The sequence below is a fragment of the Mercenaria mercenaria genome, chromosome 2, assembly GCF_021730395.1.
Source record: "Mercenaria mercenaria strain notata chromosome 2, MADL_Memer_1, whole genome shotgun sequence".
Classification (NCBI taxonomy): Eukaryota; Metazoa; Mollusca; class Bivalvia; order Venerida; family Veneridae; genus Mercenaria; species Mercenaria mercenaria.
The window spans coordinates 97,840,246-97,855,943 of NC_069362.1; the positions used below are offsets into that span (position 1 = coordinate 97,840,246).

Below are 15,698 nucleotides of genomic sequence, written 5' to 3' on the forward strand. Positions count from 1 at the left end.
GGGTCATCTACTTTGCATTTACAATCATCCTATGAAGTTTAAACATTCTGGGTCAAGTGGTACTCAAGTTATTGATCGGAAATGGTTTACAATGTTCAGGCCCCTGTGACCTTGACCTTTAACGGAATGACCCCAAAATCGATAGGGTCATCTTCTTTGCATGTACAATCATCCTATGAAGTTTCAACATTCTGGGTCGAGTGGTTCTCTAGTTATTAATCAGAAACTGTTTTCAATGTTCAGGCCCCTGTGACCTTGACCTTTGACGAAGTGACCCCAAAATTATAGGGGTCATCTACTCTTCATGACCAATCATCCTATGAAGTTTCAACATTCTGGGTCGAAGTTCTGATCGTAAATGTGTTTTCAATGTTCAGGCCCCTGTGACCTTGACCTTTGACGGAGTGACCCCAAAATCATAGGGGTCATCTACTCTTCATGACCAATCATCCTATGAAGTTTCAACATTCTGGGTCAAGTGGTTCACTGTAATGTCAGAAATGGTTTTCAATGTTCAGGCCCCTGTGACCTTGACCTTTGACGGAGTGACCCCAAAATCAATAGGGGTCATCTACTCTTCATGACCATTCATCCTGTGAAGTTTCAATATTCTGGGTCAAGTGGTTCACTAGATATTGATCGGAAATGGTTTTCAATGTTCAGGCCCCTGTGACCTTGACCTTTGACGGAGTGACCCCAAAATCAATAGGGGTCATCTACTCTTCATGACCAATCATCCTGTGAAGTTTCAACATTCTGGGTCAAGTGGTTCACTAGTTATTGATCGGAAATGGTTTTCAATGTTCAGGCCCCTGTGACCTTGATCTTTGAGGTAGTGACCCCAAAAACAATAGGGGTCGTCTACTCCAGCAGCCCTACAACCCTATGAAGTTTGAAGGTTCTAGGTCAAATGGTTCTCCAGTTATTGCTCGGAAATGAAGTGTGACGTACAGGGCAAAAACAATATGTCTCCCCGAGAGGGGGGGGGGGAGACATAATAACAAAATCAATGTCATAGTAAGCCTAATAATTGGCCTACACAATTTGGAAAATTGAAAAATTGCTGATAACTGAAAAATACTAATTTAAATACTTAACTTTATGCTTCCTAGGGCTAAAGATGTAAGTTTAATAATTACAATGATAACAGTATTTGAAACCTATTAAAAGATATTTCTTACATATTTTGCAAGGAAATACAAAGAGTGAGAGAATGTATTACCACTAAATAGATAAAAAAACTAATATAATGAACAAGAAAAAGTGTTGTTTTTTCTATGGCTTATTTTCATATGTATAAAAAGTACTGCTTTATTTATGTGTAACATTAACAAATTTATCATTCTCTTGCAGATTCATGTGAAATGCTGCCTCAAAGTTACTCAAAAATACAAATAAAATGAGAATGATTTAATTACATTATCTCAGTCACTTCAAAAAAAAATAAGCTAAGTGCCTCTGAAATAATAACAAGAAGCCTAAATGGGCCTTAGTCCCCCACTTGGCAATACTTTAGACTTCACTTATGATAAAGTTTGGTGAACATACATTAAACATTCCATTAAATTATAAATTACTCTCAAATTGTTTTGAGGAGACCTGCATACTGGTCTGTATGACACAACATCTTATTCTATCTTTTTACTGTGGCAGTCCTTTAAAGTGGCCATGAAATATGAGAGAAGACCATAAAAAAGACTGTTAGAAACTATAGGTCAAGTTTTATCTTGATCCTTAAAGCAGTTCATGAGAACAAGTCACTAATAGGTTTCTCTTTTTTTTCGCTCTTGTACCATCTAAAAGGGGAAACATTTGAACAATTTTAAGAGGGCCATACAAGGATGCAACAGATCAAGTTTGTCCTTTGTTCATGTTTTGGTGATTCTCCAAAAGTCAAGTAGAATGGTTTCTCCACTTCAGCTGTATGTGTATGTGTAAGACCAGTTTAGCAAGCACCTGTGAAAACACTGGAAACTTTACTTTGCAAGAACACCTGAACTCACCTGATGTATCCTAAAGAGACAGACAGCTACAACATGAGAACACCATAATGCATTGCTGTTGCAAGTGCATGTGCACTGTGTTATCCTCCGTCTATCAAACAATATTGCCACCTTATAACCGCCCTTCTGTTGGGGCAAGTTATGTGGCGGATCAACTGTTGCACTGAGGTGAAATCCTGCCATAAAAAGACAAACGGAATGCTGTGAGTAACTAAGCTCATTAGCCAAATGCATATTTTTGCTTACATTTACAACAATTAAGACACGAGGGCCATGATCGCTCACCTGTTATCATTGCACTTGAGACAAGAAGGTCCTCAGAAAAAAAAATCTAAGTCCAAAGGACAGGAACAACAAAGGGAAGAAATTTAACCAAAAAAAGAAAAAAAATTCTTACAAGGTACAGATATGGCAAAAAACTGGAGGTACCATCCATGTTGTACCACAGAAAAGTGGTCTCGGTTTTTCCCTACGGCCAATAATAAAAAAGTTACTAAAAATAAGCTATTTATAGTAACGTAAAAGGGAAGTAATTAAAAAAAAATCATTGTAAGCGAACAAAAGAAGGATCTGCCAAATAAATCTGTTGACATAAATGAAATTTCAGATCAGTATCTTCATTAGTTATGGAGATATACCGTTTAATTTGAAATAAAGGGAGGTAATTTGACATAAAATCAGTCCATAGTTATCTACCCTGATTGGCTCAGTCCAACTAATGACAATAATGAAATTTTTTAATAAGTCCTATAAGTACTTACTGATATAAATCCATTTTGATTACAATCAGAGGAGGTAATCAGATATAAAATAACTCTGGAACCTACGATGGATCTGATTTGTCATGGAATCCAAGATTTATTGTTGTTGAAGATATTTAGGAAGTTTGTATCAAATAAAACCATAAATGAAGTCTCTATATGGCTGCAAAAGTCAAAATAGCCAATTTTGGACCTTTCAGGGGCCATAACTGTGGAACCCATGATGGAATCTGGCCAGTTCAAGAAAGGAACCAAGATCTTGTGGTAATACAAGTTGTGTGCAAGTTTGGTTAAAATCAAATCATAAATGAAGCTGCTATTGTGCAGACAAGGTCAAAATAGCTAAATTTGGCCCTTTCAGGGGCCATAACTCTGGAACCCATTAAGGGATCAGGCCGGTTTAAAAAAGGAACCGAGATCTTATGGTGATACAAGTTTTGTGCAAGTTTGATTAAATTCAAATCATAAATGAAGCTGCTATTGTGCAGACAAGGTCAAAATAGCTAATTCTGGCCCTTTCAGGGGCCATAACTCTGGAACCCATAATAGAATCTCGCCAGTTGAAGAAAGGAACCAAGATCTTATGGTGATACAATTTGTGTGCAAGTTTGGTTAAAATAAAATCATAAATGAAGCTGCTGTTGTGCAGACAAGGTCAAAATAGCTAATTCTGGCCCTTTCAGGGGCCATAACTCTGGAACCCATAATGGAATCTGGCCAGTTCAAGAAAGGAACCGAGATCTTATGGTTTTACAAGTTGTGTGCCAGTTTGGTAAAAATCAAATTACAAATAAAGCTGCTATTGTGCAGACAAGGTCAAAATAGCTAATTTTGGTCCTTCAGGGTCCATAACTCTGGAACCCATAATGGGATCTGGCCAGTTCAAGAAAGGAACCGAGATCTTATGGTGATACAAGTTGTGTGCAAGTTTGGTTAAAATAAAATCATAAATAAAACCACTATCGTGCAGACAAGAAATTGTTGACGCACGGACGGACTGACTTGACGACAGACGAAGGGTGATCACAAAAGCTCACCTTGTCACTATGTGACAGGTGAGCAAAAAACTGTCTCTGCTTACTTAACCAAAATATTACAGTACTGATGTATAAAGTGTAAAGAATATGACATGATAGGTTTGCCCTTCCATAAAGTTATGCCCCTTTTTTCAACTTAGCACTTTTTGATTTTAAAGCTTTTGTATAATATTGTTTTGCGGCAATGCTTTTGCTGTCCTCACACAGCTCTTGTTATTCAGTATGACATTGTTGCAATTATTTTCAACATTAATTTATGGCAAATTGTGGGGTCTCAGGGAGAGGATGACAGAAGTTACACATATGGTTCTGCAGTATTAAATTGCTTTTTTTCCCCATTTCCAGACATTGACTAACTACAAATTTTTTAATTAGTCTTGCAAAAAACATGTAGCACAATTTATTACAAAATTCAGTTGCAAATTCAAGGCCAAAAAAGGTGGTAGAACAGGTTCGTCTCCCAATAATTACACAACAAATGGTCAAGGGTGCAAACTGTAAATATCAAAGTTGTATGGCTTATAAATAAAACAGAATATCGCAAAACAAAGAGTCTACTTAGAGGTTTTGTTAGAGTATATATTACCAATTTGCAGGGCTTTTTTGACAGCTTTCCCTTTGTACAAGTGGTCTCCTTTCTGAAACTCTTCTGCACTGCCATTGGCAAGACAGGAATAAAGCCTGCAATATATTTCATTACTTTAGCTTATTGGTTAATAGAACGGATGTGATATTCAAGAATACATTGATCATCTATCTTATTTGTACATCCATTTAATTAGAACACATTTCATATTTCTAAATAACCTTTACAATACTGTTTTCTCATATGATAATAACCCTATTAAAGGCGAACAATGTATAATTTGAGCTGATAATGACTTTTGCAAAGATCTAATGAAAATGCAGGTTTTCTAGGATCATTAATTTCTTTTGGAATTTTCATGACAAAAGAATTACTTAAATATTCTAGTTCCAGAGTATCAATTCACAGAAAAAAATTGATACTAGAACAATATCTGTATACAAAAATAAAAACATCTCAATATAAGACATCCATAAAGAACTCAATCTAAACCCTGTAAACAATTCAAGGAAAATACTATTAAACCAAAGAATGGTGCTTTTAATGGTTCTCAAATATCTGGCAGCTAGCCAAGTCTGCACAGCCTTCAGGGTAATCATAAGTCTGTGTGAACCCATCAACTCACTTTGAATATGCCAGTCATTCTTAACATAGAAAGTTTTACCTCAGAATCATGAAGCTAATGACAAACTTGGTATCATCCATACCATCCCTGAAGCAATTTTCAAAACTGCCTTTGAAGCAAAATACTAACCTGATAGACTCTATCTTTGACCTTTTTATCTCCATTTTAACTTTGAAGTAAGACTTACTTGATCTGTCTGCAATCAAGAGACTAACCTTCTCTGACCCAAACACCATTCTGTAACATGTTGGACTGCTTAATCAAGTAAAAGACCTGAAATTTTCTACATTGTTAGTGAAGTCAACCTATAAAATTGTGTCTTCACATGATAAAAAGAACTGACCTGATATCTTCCTCGCAGTCTGGGAAGCTCCAGTATGTGATTCTAAGCTGAAGTGGTTCTGGGATAGGCTGGGGGTATTTCTCTACCACACCATATGGGATGTTACAAGCCACTGTCTGAGAGGCTAGCTCTACCAGAGATAAAACAGGATGGCCTTCTGAAACATTAAATTAAAAGTTAAAAGAAAACTATTTCTGCATATTTCAGCTGTTAATGCAGCTCTGCATAATTATAGTCCTTTTCTTCTCAAAACATATGATAGATAAAGCCAGGACAGATTTTTACTAAGACAATAGTAAAAGTGAAAAAAAAAATACAAGTGGCTAAAATGGGCCTAAGTCACCCAATGTAGAATGTAAAGCCCTCTACAGACGGTAGGTTTTTGTTGTACAACACCAATTAAATTCAAGATGTACAGCCAAATATTATCGTGTGTATGATGCTATTCCTTGATTTCATAAATCTAAAGGCCTCAACAGACAGTAGGTTCTAGTTGTACAACACTAATTATCTCAAAGATGTACAATTTTAAAATTGTACATCTTTCACATTCAGACAGTATTCCACTCCCATATAAATCACAGAGATTTACCTAGTAAAAATAGTGCATCAGGTACTGGAAAGAATGTAACCATTAATAATAAAAAATAATATTTATGTATAAAATATATTTATGTCCCATGAATTTGACTAGGCATGACATAAATGAGCCACGCCATGAGAAAACCAACATAGTGGCTTTGCGACCAGCATGGATCCAGACCAGCCTGTGCATCTGCACAGTCTGGTCAGAATAAATAATGTTTGCTTTCAAAGCCTATTGCAATTAGAGAAACCGTTAGCGAACAGCATGGACCAGACTGCGTGGATGCTAGTCGGAAACGCACTATGTTGGTTTTCTCATGGCGCGGCTCAAATCATTTAACTTTTTAGTGTCATCCTTTTTCCATTATGCATTGGAAGCCATTTTATATTCAGATTTGTGTTTATTTTTTGAGCAATTGTTTCTGGAATTTCATTCACTTGCCTCTTATCAACTAATTATTTACCAATTTGTTGCTTGTCAACGTGGGTGGCACGTAAGGCAAAACTTACACAACAGAACATGTCCTAATCTGTAAGTCAAGACTTAAGATTTACGAAATCAAGGAATAGCATCCTACACACGATAATATTTGGCTGTACATCTTAAATTTAATTGGTGTTGTACAACAAAAACCTACCGTCTGTTGAGGGCTAAAATTGCCCAAAAAATAAACACGAATCTGAATATAAAATGGCTTCTAATGCATAATGGAAAAAGGATGACACTGAAAAGTTAAATGATTTGAGCCGTGCCATGAGAAAACCAACATAGTGCGTTTCCGACTAGCATCCGCGCAGTCTGGTCCGTGCTGTTCGCTAACGGTTTCTCTAATTGCAATAGACTTTGAAAGCAAACATCATTGATCCTGACCAGACTGCGCGGATGCACAGGCTGGTCTGCATCCATGCTGGTCGCAAAGCCATTATGTTGGTTTTCTCATGGCGTGGCTCATTTGTGTCATGCGTTATCAAATTCGTGGGACATAAAAAGGTGAATATTATTTTTATTATTAATAGTTACGGTACATTCTTTTCAGTACCTGATGCACTATGTTTACTAGGTAAATCTCTGTGATTTATATGGGAATGGAATACTGTCTGTATGTGAAAAATGTACAATTTCAAAATTGTACATCTTTGAGATAATTAGTGTTGTACAACAAAAACCTACCATCTGTAGAGGGCTTTAGAACTTAATAACAAGAGGGTCATGATGACCCTGAATCGCTCCCCTGAGTAATAAGAGCCACATGTTTAAAATGGCAAACTGATGCTAAAATATTAGAAAGTTGGTCAGTAGGTCACATTCATGGTCACTAAAAGTCAGATTTAAAGCGGTGTGCAAACCTGTCCATGTCATCCAAATTTCAAGGCTGTATCTAAAAAAACAAGAAAGTAGGCCAGTAGGTCAAGGTCACAGTCAAGTGACCCCTAATCACTTGGGGTCATCGGGTAATTATAATTAAGCAGTCTAGGAAATATGATCTGATAATATTTGAAGTATTTATTCCTATATAACTCATATAACAAGTGACCCCCAGGGCTGGGCCTCTTTTCACCCCAGGGGCATAATTTGAACAATTCTGGTAGAGGACTACAAGGCAATGCAACATATCAAATATGAAAAGCCTAGGTCTTGCAGTTTCAGACAAGAAGATTTTTAAAGTTTTTTCCTATACAAGTATATATAAAACTGGTACCCCCAGGGCAGGGCCTATTTTCACCACAGCGTTATAATTTGAACAATTTTGGTAGAGGACCACAAGGCAATGCTACATACCAAATATCAAAGGCCTATGTCTTGTGGTTTTAGACAAGAAGATTTTTAAAGTTTATTCCTATATAAGTCTATGTAAAACTTGTGACCCCCGGGGCGGGGCCTCTCTTCACCCCAGGGGCACAATTCGAACAATTTTCATAGAGGACCATTACATGATGTCACATGCCAAATATCAAGGCTCTATGCCTTGCGGTTTTGGACAAGAAGATTTTTTAAAGTTTTTCCTTTAGCTTGCCATGGCAACCAGAGTTCTGCATGGAATTCAATTCTTTGAACAATTTTGAAAGGGGGCCACATAAGGATCATTCCCATGAAGTTTAGTGTAATTCTACCCAGTGGTTTTCAAGAAGAAGATTTTTTTAGAAAATGTTGACGGACAGACGACGCACAACGGACATTGAGCGGTCACAAAAGCTCACCATGAGCCTTTGGCTCAGGTGAGCTAAAAATGCTACAGACCAAGTTTGATGAAGATCCATCCAGCGGTTCAGGAAAAGAACTTGTTTAGAGATTTTTTTTGGGTTAAGTGGCCCCCATTTGAACAAAATGAAAGAGGACCTTATAAAGATGCTATTTACAGACAAAGTTTGATGAAGATCCCTCAAGCAAATCATAAAAAGAAGCTGTTTAAATGTGTTCCTATTTTTTTTCCTATAACAGCCCCCAAAAAAGACCAAGTGCCCCCATATAAATAAAATTGTGAGAGGACCTTACAAGGAACATCCAAGCCAAGATTCATTAACTTCCACCAAATGGTTTTGAAGGAAAGATATTGTTTGAAGAGAAGTGTGGACAGACAACAGACTAATATTGTATGAAAGACAGTGAGTGTTTACAATAGCTCACCCCGACCACTTTGAGCTCAGGTGAGCTTAGAAGTTTGAGCCGCTTTCTTGAAATTGTAGCAACCTAAAACTGTTAATATCTGTATCAACTAGGGAATCGTGTCCAAATTGCATTTAATCTTTAGCCTGATTCTGCCCTTACGACCAGTGCAAATCAAGATCAACTTGCACCTCCTTGCAGGCTGATCATGGTCTGCACTGTTTGCTATTCAGTCAGTAAATTTTCATTGAACACCCCTTCAAAAGTTAAATGGTAATGGTATTGCCCAAATTGAATGATGGACCAGTCCATTGTAGAAATTTAGCAGGGTCAAGGTTAAGGAGAATACCTAAATAAACAGAAACTGGCCCTTGTTAGCATTTGATTCCAGGACAGCATTGAAAACTGTTCAATGACATATCCTTCAGGGACTGATAAATAGTGAAAAGGTCAGATCTATGTGCTATCCTTGATATCTTGTTCTTCTCTTAAATGGCAATATATTGTACTACTGTATGTTTTTCACTCAAATGCACCACTAATCATCAATTTTGTAACTAAGGCAATGAACTCAAGTCCATAATAACTACTTACAAAACAATTCTTTAACCTTGTTCTGAGTTTAAAGTACAGGATGTTATACACTACTTATAAATGCATTTTGTGTAACAGTTATGCATAAATAGAAGAATGATTTAAAAGTTTCATTTGAAATTCAAATTTCCTAAAACATACATTAATTGTGCTATGCATCAACTGAAAGTGACAGTTTCTTAGCTCAAATTTTGGTTTAAATTCTATACAGCTCGGCTTTGAACCTATAATGAATGCGTCTGACAACAATGCCTGAATACAGTGAAAGATCAATGAATCAATACCATTAGATTTATTACAGCAGTTTCAATTGAACATGCACAAATGTCAAGTCAACCAATAAAACAAGCTGACTGTCCCAGGGACTTAATGGTTTTGAACTTGCTCAGGGTATGAACTTATAGAAAAACTTGGGGGAAAAACAATCTTATATTTATTTGCTATCTACACAAGATAAAACTGGGCCATGCAAAAATAGTTCCTAATAAAACCTGTTACCAACTCCAAAATAGAAACTTAGGTTGTGTTAAGTTATTTTCTGATTTTCTACACTACACAGGGTTCGACACTAACAGTGTCCCAGGGGCCCAAGGATCCCAAATTTTGAGGAGGAACACCAACTTCTAAAAGCTGGGGATTCCTCCTGCATTCCTATTTATCTTGGCCAAAGATAAATAAAAATAAAGATAAAACTCTCAATAAATTGTCTTAAAAACCTGTCGCCATTGTTTTTATATATCACATTAAGAGGGGGAGGACCCCCAGATTTAAGAAGTAAAGATTCCTTTGGGCACCCTGCTCAAATAAGTTAGTGGCGAACCCTGCTACATATATATACAAAATTTATATCTGTACTTTACAAAACCGAAACAACTCGATATTTTTAAAGCACAAAGGATTTTTTTATGTCCATAATATTGTCAATAAATGTGAATGGCCTGTACTAATATAGGTCAATAACCCAGTGGGTGCTGACTTAGTGTCTGATTACTTGGTGTAATCTGACAATAATGACTATGTTGACATATGAGGCTAATATAATGAGCTTATGATCTGTGGATGATTAAGTCCCATTATATCATAATTCAAGTCTCAATATATGTGTTATAGGTGCAATACTTTGGCCACTCAACGCTCTGTAAAGTTCATTCTTCTTTCTTTGAGTTGACAAATAAACAAATTAGTAGGTCATTTTTGTCAAAAAGATATTTAAAACTTGTACAACTATACCCTTTGCATAGTTCTGACATGAAAAGGCTCAGAAATAAGTCTACAAAAATTTACCACTACAAATGCTCATCACTCTCATATTTTATCTAGCAGCATTTTTATTTAAGAGAAGCTGGAGCCATTCTTCAAGTTTTTACCAAAAATATCAAAGACCATGTGAAAAAATTTCAGGGCTTAAGAAGACAAAATATGTAATTTTGTCAAGACAATTTATGACTTAACTGTACCTTAAATTATTTCAGAATAAAACTGTCGGCAATGGATTAATACTTCTCCATTTTCCACTAAAGCCAGTGCCAGGGGATGTGAAGGATATGGCATATTTCATCACCTCTCATTAACAGACTCATTCAGTCTGCTATTTCTTAATGCTTGGTTGCATTCTGTGTTAGGAGTTTTTAAACAAGTACATGTAGAAGCCTATATTCAAAGGTTACTAAAATATTCAACACACCATGATCTTGGACTCAAATCAATAAACATTTTATTTATGTTCCTTGAAGTCTACAGTTGGTTAGGCTTTCACTCCAATACCAACTCAGGGGTGTAAAATTCCACTCGTCCGCTCGCACTGGCGAGTTAAAGTATGGATAGGACGAGTGAATCTCGCTGTATACTCGACCGATCGGGCGAGTGGTTTTTACGTCGTAGCTTTAATGAAATTTAGAAATTACATCTTGAAAAACCTCAACAAACTTTGAGATAGTTCAGTTGCTACTTTGACTGGAATTTACCCGCGAATCGTAAAGATATCAAAACGTCATGCCAGTAATTTTCCATTCCGAGAGCACGTGCGACCTATCGTAGTATCAAATTCACATCTCAGTTACTTTTGTTTATCGACACGTACACAAAAAACGTGTGTAGTGCATTCATTTTTTAACATTATCGCTTCAGTTTTTCAACATCGCTTGAGAAGTAGTACGATTTGAAATCTACTAAGATTTTCAATAAAATATCGACGGAAATATAAGCAAATTTGTATGAAAACGGTGGAATTTTCATATAATCAGGGGTGTAAAATTCCACTCGCCTGCTCGCATTGGCGAGTTAAAGTATGGATAGGACGAGTGGATCTCGCTGTTCTCGACCGATCAGGCGAGTGGTTTTTACGTCGTAGCTTTAATGAAATTTAGAAATTACATCTTGAAAAACCTCAACAAACTTTGAGATAGTTCAGTTGCTACTTTGACTGGAATTTACCCGCGAATCGTAAAGATATCAAAACGTCATGCCAGTAATTTTCCATTCCGAGAGCACGTGCGACCTATCGTAGTATCAAATTCACATCTCCGTTACTTTTGTTTATCGACACGTACACAAAAAACGGGCGTAGTGCATTCATTTTTTAACATTATCGCTTCAGTTTTTCAACATCGCTTGAGAAGTAATAAGATTTCAATAAAATATCAACGGAAATATAAGCAAATTTGTATGAAAACGGTGGAATTTTCATATAATCATTTGTTAAATTTCAAACAGCGCAATCTTAATTACTGATTTCTTTCTAAGAGAAAATACGTGATACATACTATGGGCATAAAATTCGGACTTTTGACCAGAAAGAACAAAAAACAGAATTAAAAAATCTTAAATAATGAAAAAGCGGCAGTAATTTAAATACATTGAGTAAAACGATTTTTTTTTTTTTTTTTTTTTTTTTTTGGTAAAAAGGTCTCGTGGACGTAAATAGAAATGTGGTTTTAAAATAAAACGAAATGATGTTGTTGCAGTTTTTAATAGTTTTAAATGAATCTTTGTACATGTATTTTTTTTTTATATATAAAATATTCCTTGAGGGCAAATAGTCACATGGCGCGAAAACTGTAATATGACGTAATGCCATGACAATCCCGTGCGACAATACCGCTTTGATCTCCACTTCAGATGTCATGATACCGACAGTATTAAACATGTCAATTATTAGGGCGAGTGACTGTCCACTAAGGGCGAGTAGATTTTACTAGCTACTAGTCCTGCAGGGCGAGTGGTGTGAAAAAGAATTTTACACTCCTGATAATCATTTGTTAAATTTCAAACAGCGCGATCTTAATTACTGATTTCTTCCTGAGAGAAAATACGTGATACATATTATGGGCATAAAATTCGGACTTTTGACCAGAAAGAACAAAAAACAGAATTAAACAAGAGCTGTCGGAGGACAGCAACGCTCGACTATTCAACAGCCTTGTCAATTGAATGAATACAAGTTGAAAAAGGGGCATAATTTTGTAAAATGCAAAGTAGAGGTATTGAACCTCTGTACTGCATGTCATATCATGACAGTGAACAAGTGTGTGAAGTTTCAATCCTTTCCAATTTGTGGATACTGAGATACCAGCTTACATACAAAAACTTAACAAAAAAGTGCTAAGTCAAAGGGGCATAATTTTGTAAAAATGCCAAGTAGAGTTATGGGACCTTCACAGTGCATGTTAGATCATGACAGTGAACAAGTGTGTGAAGTTTCAATCCATTCCAATTAGTGGATACTGAGATATCAGATTACATACAAAAATTTAACCAAAAACTGCTCAGTCGAAAAAGGGGCATAATTTTGAAAAAAAGAGAGTAGAGTTATGGGAATTGCTTAGTGCATGTCAAATCATGATAGTGAACAAGTATGTGAAGTTTCAATCCATTCCCATTAGTAACTACTGAGATACCAGCTTACATACAAAACCTTAACCAAAAATTTCTAAGTCGAAAAAGGGGCATAATTTTGTAAAAAAGCAAAATAGAGTTATGGAACCTGTGCAATGTAGATCAGTTCATCACAGTGAATAAGTGTGTGAAGTTTCAATCCATTCCCACAAGCGGTTACTGAGTTACCAGCTTACATACAAAACCTTAACCAAAAATTTCTAAGTCGAAAAAGGGGCATAATTTTGTAAAAAAGCAAAATAGAGTTATGGAACCTGTGCAATGTAAGTCAGTTTGTCACAGTCAATAAGTGTGTGAAGTTTCAATCCATTCCCACAAGTGGTTACTGAGATACCAGCTTACATACAAAACCTTAACCAAAATCGGGACGCGGACGCGGACGCAGACGCCGACGCCGACGCATGGGCGAGTGCAATAGCTCACTATTCTATGAATAGTCGAGCTAAAAATCTTAAACAATGAAAAAGCGGCAGTAATTTAAATACATTGAGTAAAACGATTTTTTTTTTTTTTTTTTGGGTAAAAAGGTCTTGTGGACGTAAATAGAAATGTGGTTTTAAAATAAAACGAAATGATGTTGTTGCGGTTTTTAATAGTTTTAAATGAATCTTAGTACATGTATTTTTTTATTTTATATATAAAATATTCCTTGAGGGCAAATAGTCACATGGCGCGAAAACTGTAATATGACGTAATGCCATGACAATCTCGTGCGACAATACCGCTTTGATCTCCACTTCAGATGTCATGATACCGACACACTTCTTTAAGCTCTTTGAGAGGATGTTAATTGATGATGAAAACAGGCCAATTACTTAGTTTATCAACAGAATAATTACCGATGATCATCAACTTTTTTTTTTCGTTTCAAGACGGGTAGGTGGAATATGATTATTGTGTCCATATTTTTAGGACACTTCAAAATATTTTTTTTTCAGGAAATAAGTCTCGAGAAAATGAAAATAACTGATGTTTAATACTTTCCTGACACTTTGGGAAACTACGGCAGGGGTTAGACTGTTTATTTTTACTATCGATGCAGTTATTATGGAAAGCAACTTGGTGGTGGAGATGACAAATTAGTGAAAGAAAAATGAATGTCTGGTGTGAAAAGGAAATTTAAAGAGTAACAAAAACGGATAATCAAAAAGGAAATGTAGCGTTCGAGCTATGTGTTAAGTTTGAAATTTGCTTGTACATAATTCTCCTTTCATAAAACGTGACAGTATTAAACATGTCAATTATTAGGGCGAGTGACTGTCCACTAAGGGCGAGTAGATTTTACTAGCTACTAGTCCTGCAGGGCGAGTGGTGTGAAAAAGAATTTTACACCCCTGCAACTTGTTTTCTACAAGTAACTACCAGTAAATCAATTTTCCAAAATGATCCAGTGGTTGTGGAAAAATGATTTCAGACATAATTACTGTCTTATGTCAGAACCTTGTGAAGATTTTTACTTACTCACAACCTTAGAATTATTGTCTTGTGCTCTACATGCACCTACTAAAACCAACTGACTGCACTATATATACCTGACATTGATGAAAGTTTATAGTGCCGAAACTTTACTGTCAAATATCTGTCAAAAATTTCTAGTTAGCACAGAATGATATAATTTATTTCTTTTAAGTTTATATACTGTAATCATGACAAAGATACTGAAATCCTACAGATTTTAATTCAATTTCATAGATGAAATCTAATTTTCTTCTAAATATTTTATTCACTGATATCATATCATTATCAGTATTGTGATGTGCAGTTTTGTTTTATCATATCAGATATCATATTTATCATACTGTATTACAGTTCAGATAAACTAAATTACTAATTATCCCTGGAACTTCACATTCATTGCAAGATTTAGGTAAAACTGCAGGTTCTGCTATAAAGTAGTGGCATTTCTATTAAAAATTCCATTGCAGTTTACAATATATTTCTGAAAAAAATATGCACACACATTTAATATTGTTATCTTTGATCATCATTATTTGACTTCTTGCTTAATTTTGCAAAAATTACCACACTCAACTAGTCATTTCACTCCAAGTATCCAGCCTTGTTTACAAAATGGCAGGAGTGATTTATAATAAATTCCACTGGATTTGCAAAAATATTTGTTTCAATATTATAAATAACAAAATTTCACACAGTCATTTTCCACAGATGGCTGGGAAAGGTATCATTTGCCCTCAAGAAGGCTATATCATCATTATTCCAATTAATTTTATTCGATTTAGTTATCTACTGGGATTAGTCCGAAACAGTCATGTCAAAACAATTATGTCTGCAAACCTTGGTTTCACGGATATGACACCACAGCATCCTGAGACTTGAATCACGTGACTTAATTTATTTATTTGGGTTTTACAGCGCACCAACACATTATAGGTTATATTGCGCCAAACAGGACTACAAATTTTGATTTCACATCTCATTTACATCGAAATAAAAACATGAGGTATGGAATCAAAATTTGCATACCAGCTGGAATCACAGAGTTACAGCAAAACCAAAGGTCAAATATAGTCATTAATCTGGTTTTCATGATTTTCAATGTTTTTGCTTTTAAAATGTTTCACTACCAGTACAGTAACAAAAAATTAAATCATTAACATTTCAAATCTCTAACAAAATAGTTTCTATTCTTCCAGCCTTACCCAGT

At 35.6% G+C, this 15,698-nt stretch overlaps 1 protein-coding gene across 1 annotated transcript in view; it reads right to left on the minus strand.

The window, feature by feature from the left end:
* The window catches only part of LOC123562398 (zinc finger SWIM domain-containing protein 8-like), a 57,086-nt gene that overhangs the window by 39,380 nt on the left and 2,008 nt on the right, over window positions 1-15,698 (minus strand). Inside the window, exons 2-4 of the mRNA XM_053537327.1 lie at window positions 5,356-5,512; window positions 4,388-4,482; window positions 2,004-2,179 (exon numbers count right to left, since the gene is read on the minus strand). Coding sequence (XP_053393302.1) covers window positions 2,004-2,179; window positions 4,388-4,482; window positions 5,356-5,512 — 428 coding nt within the window. The remainder of the gene's footprint in view (window positions 1-2,003; window positions 2,180-4,387; window positions 4,483-5,355; window positions 5,513-15,698) is intronic.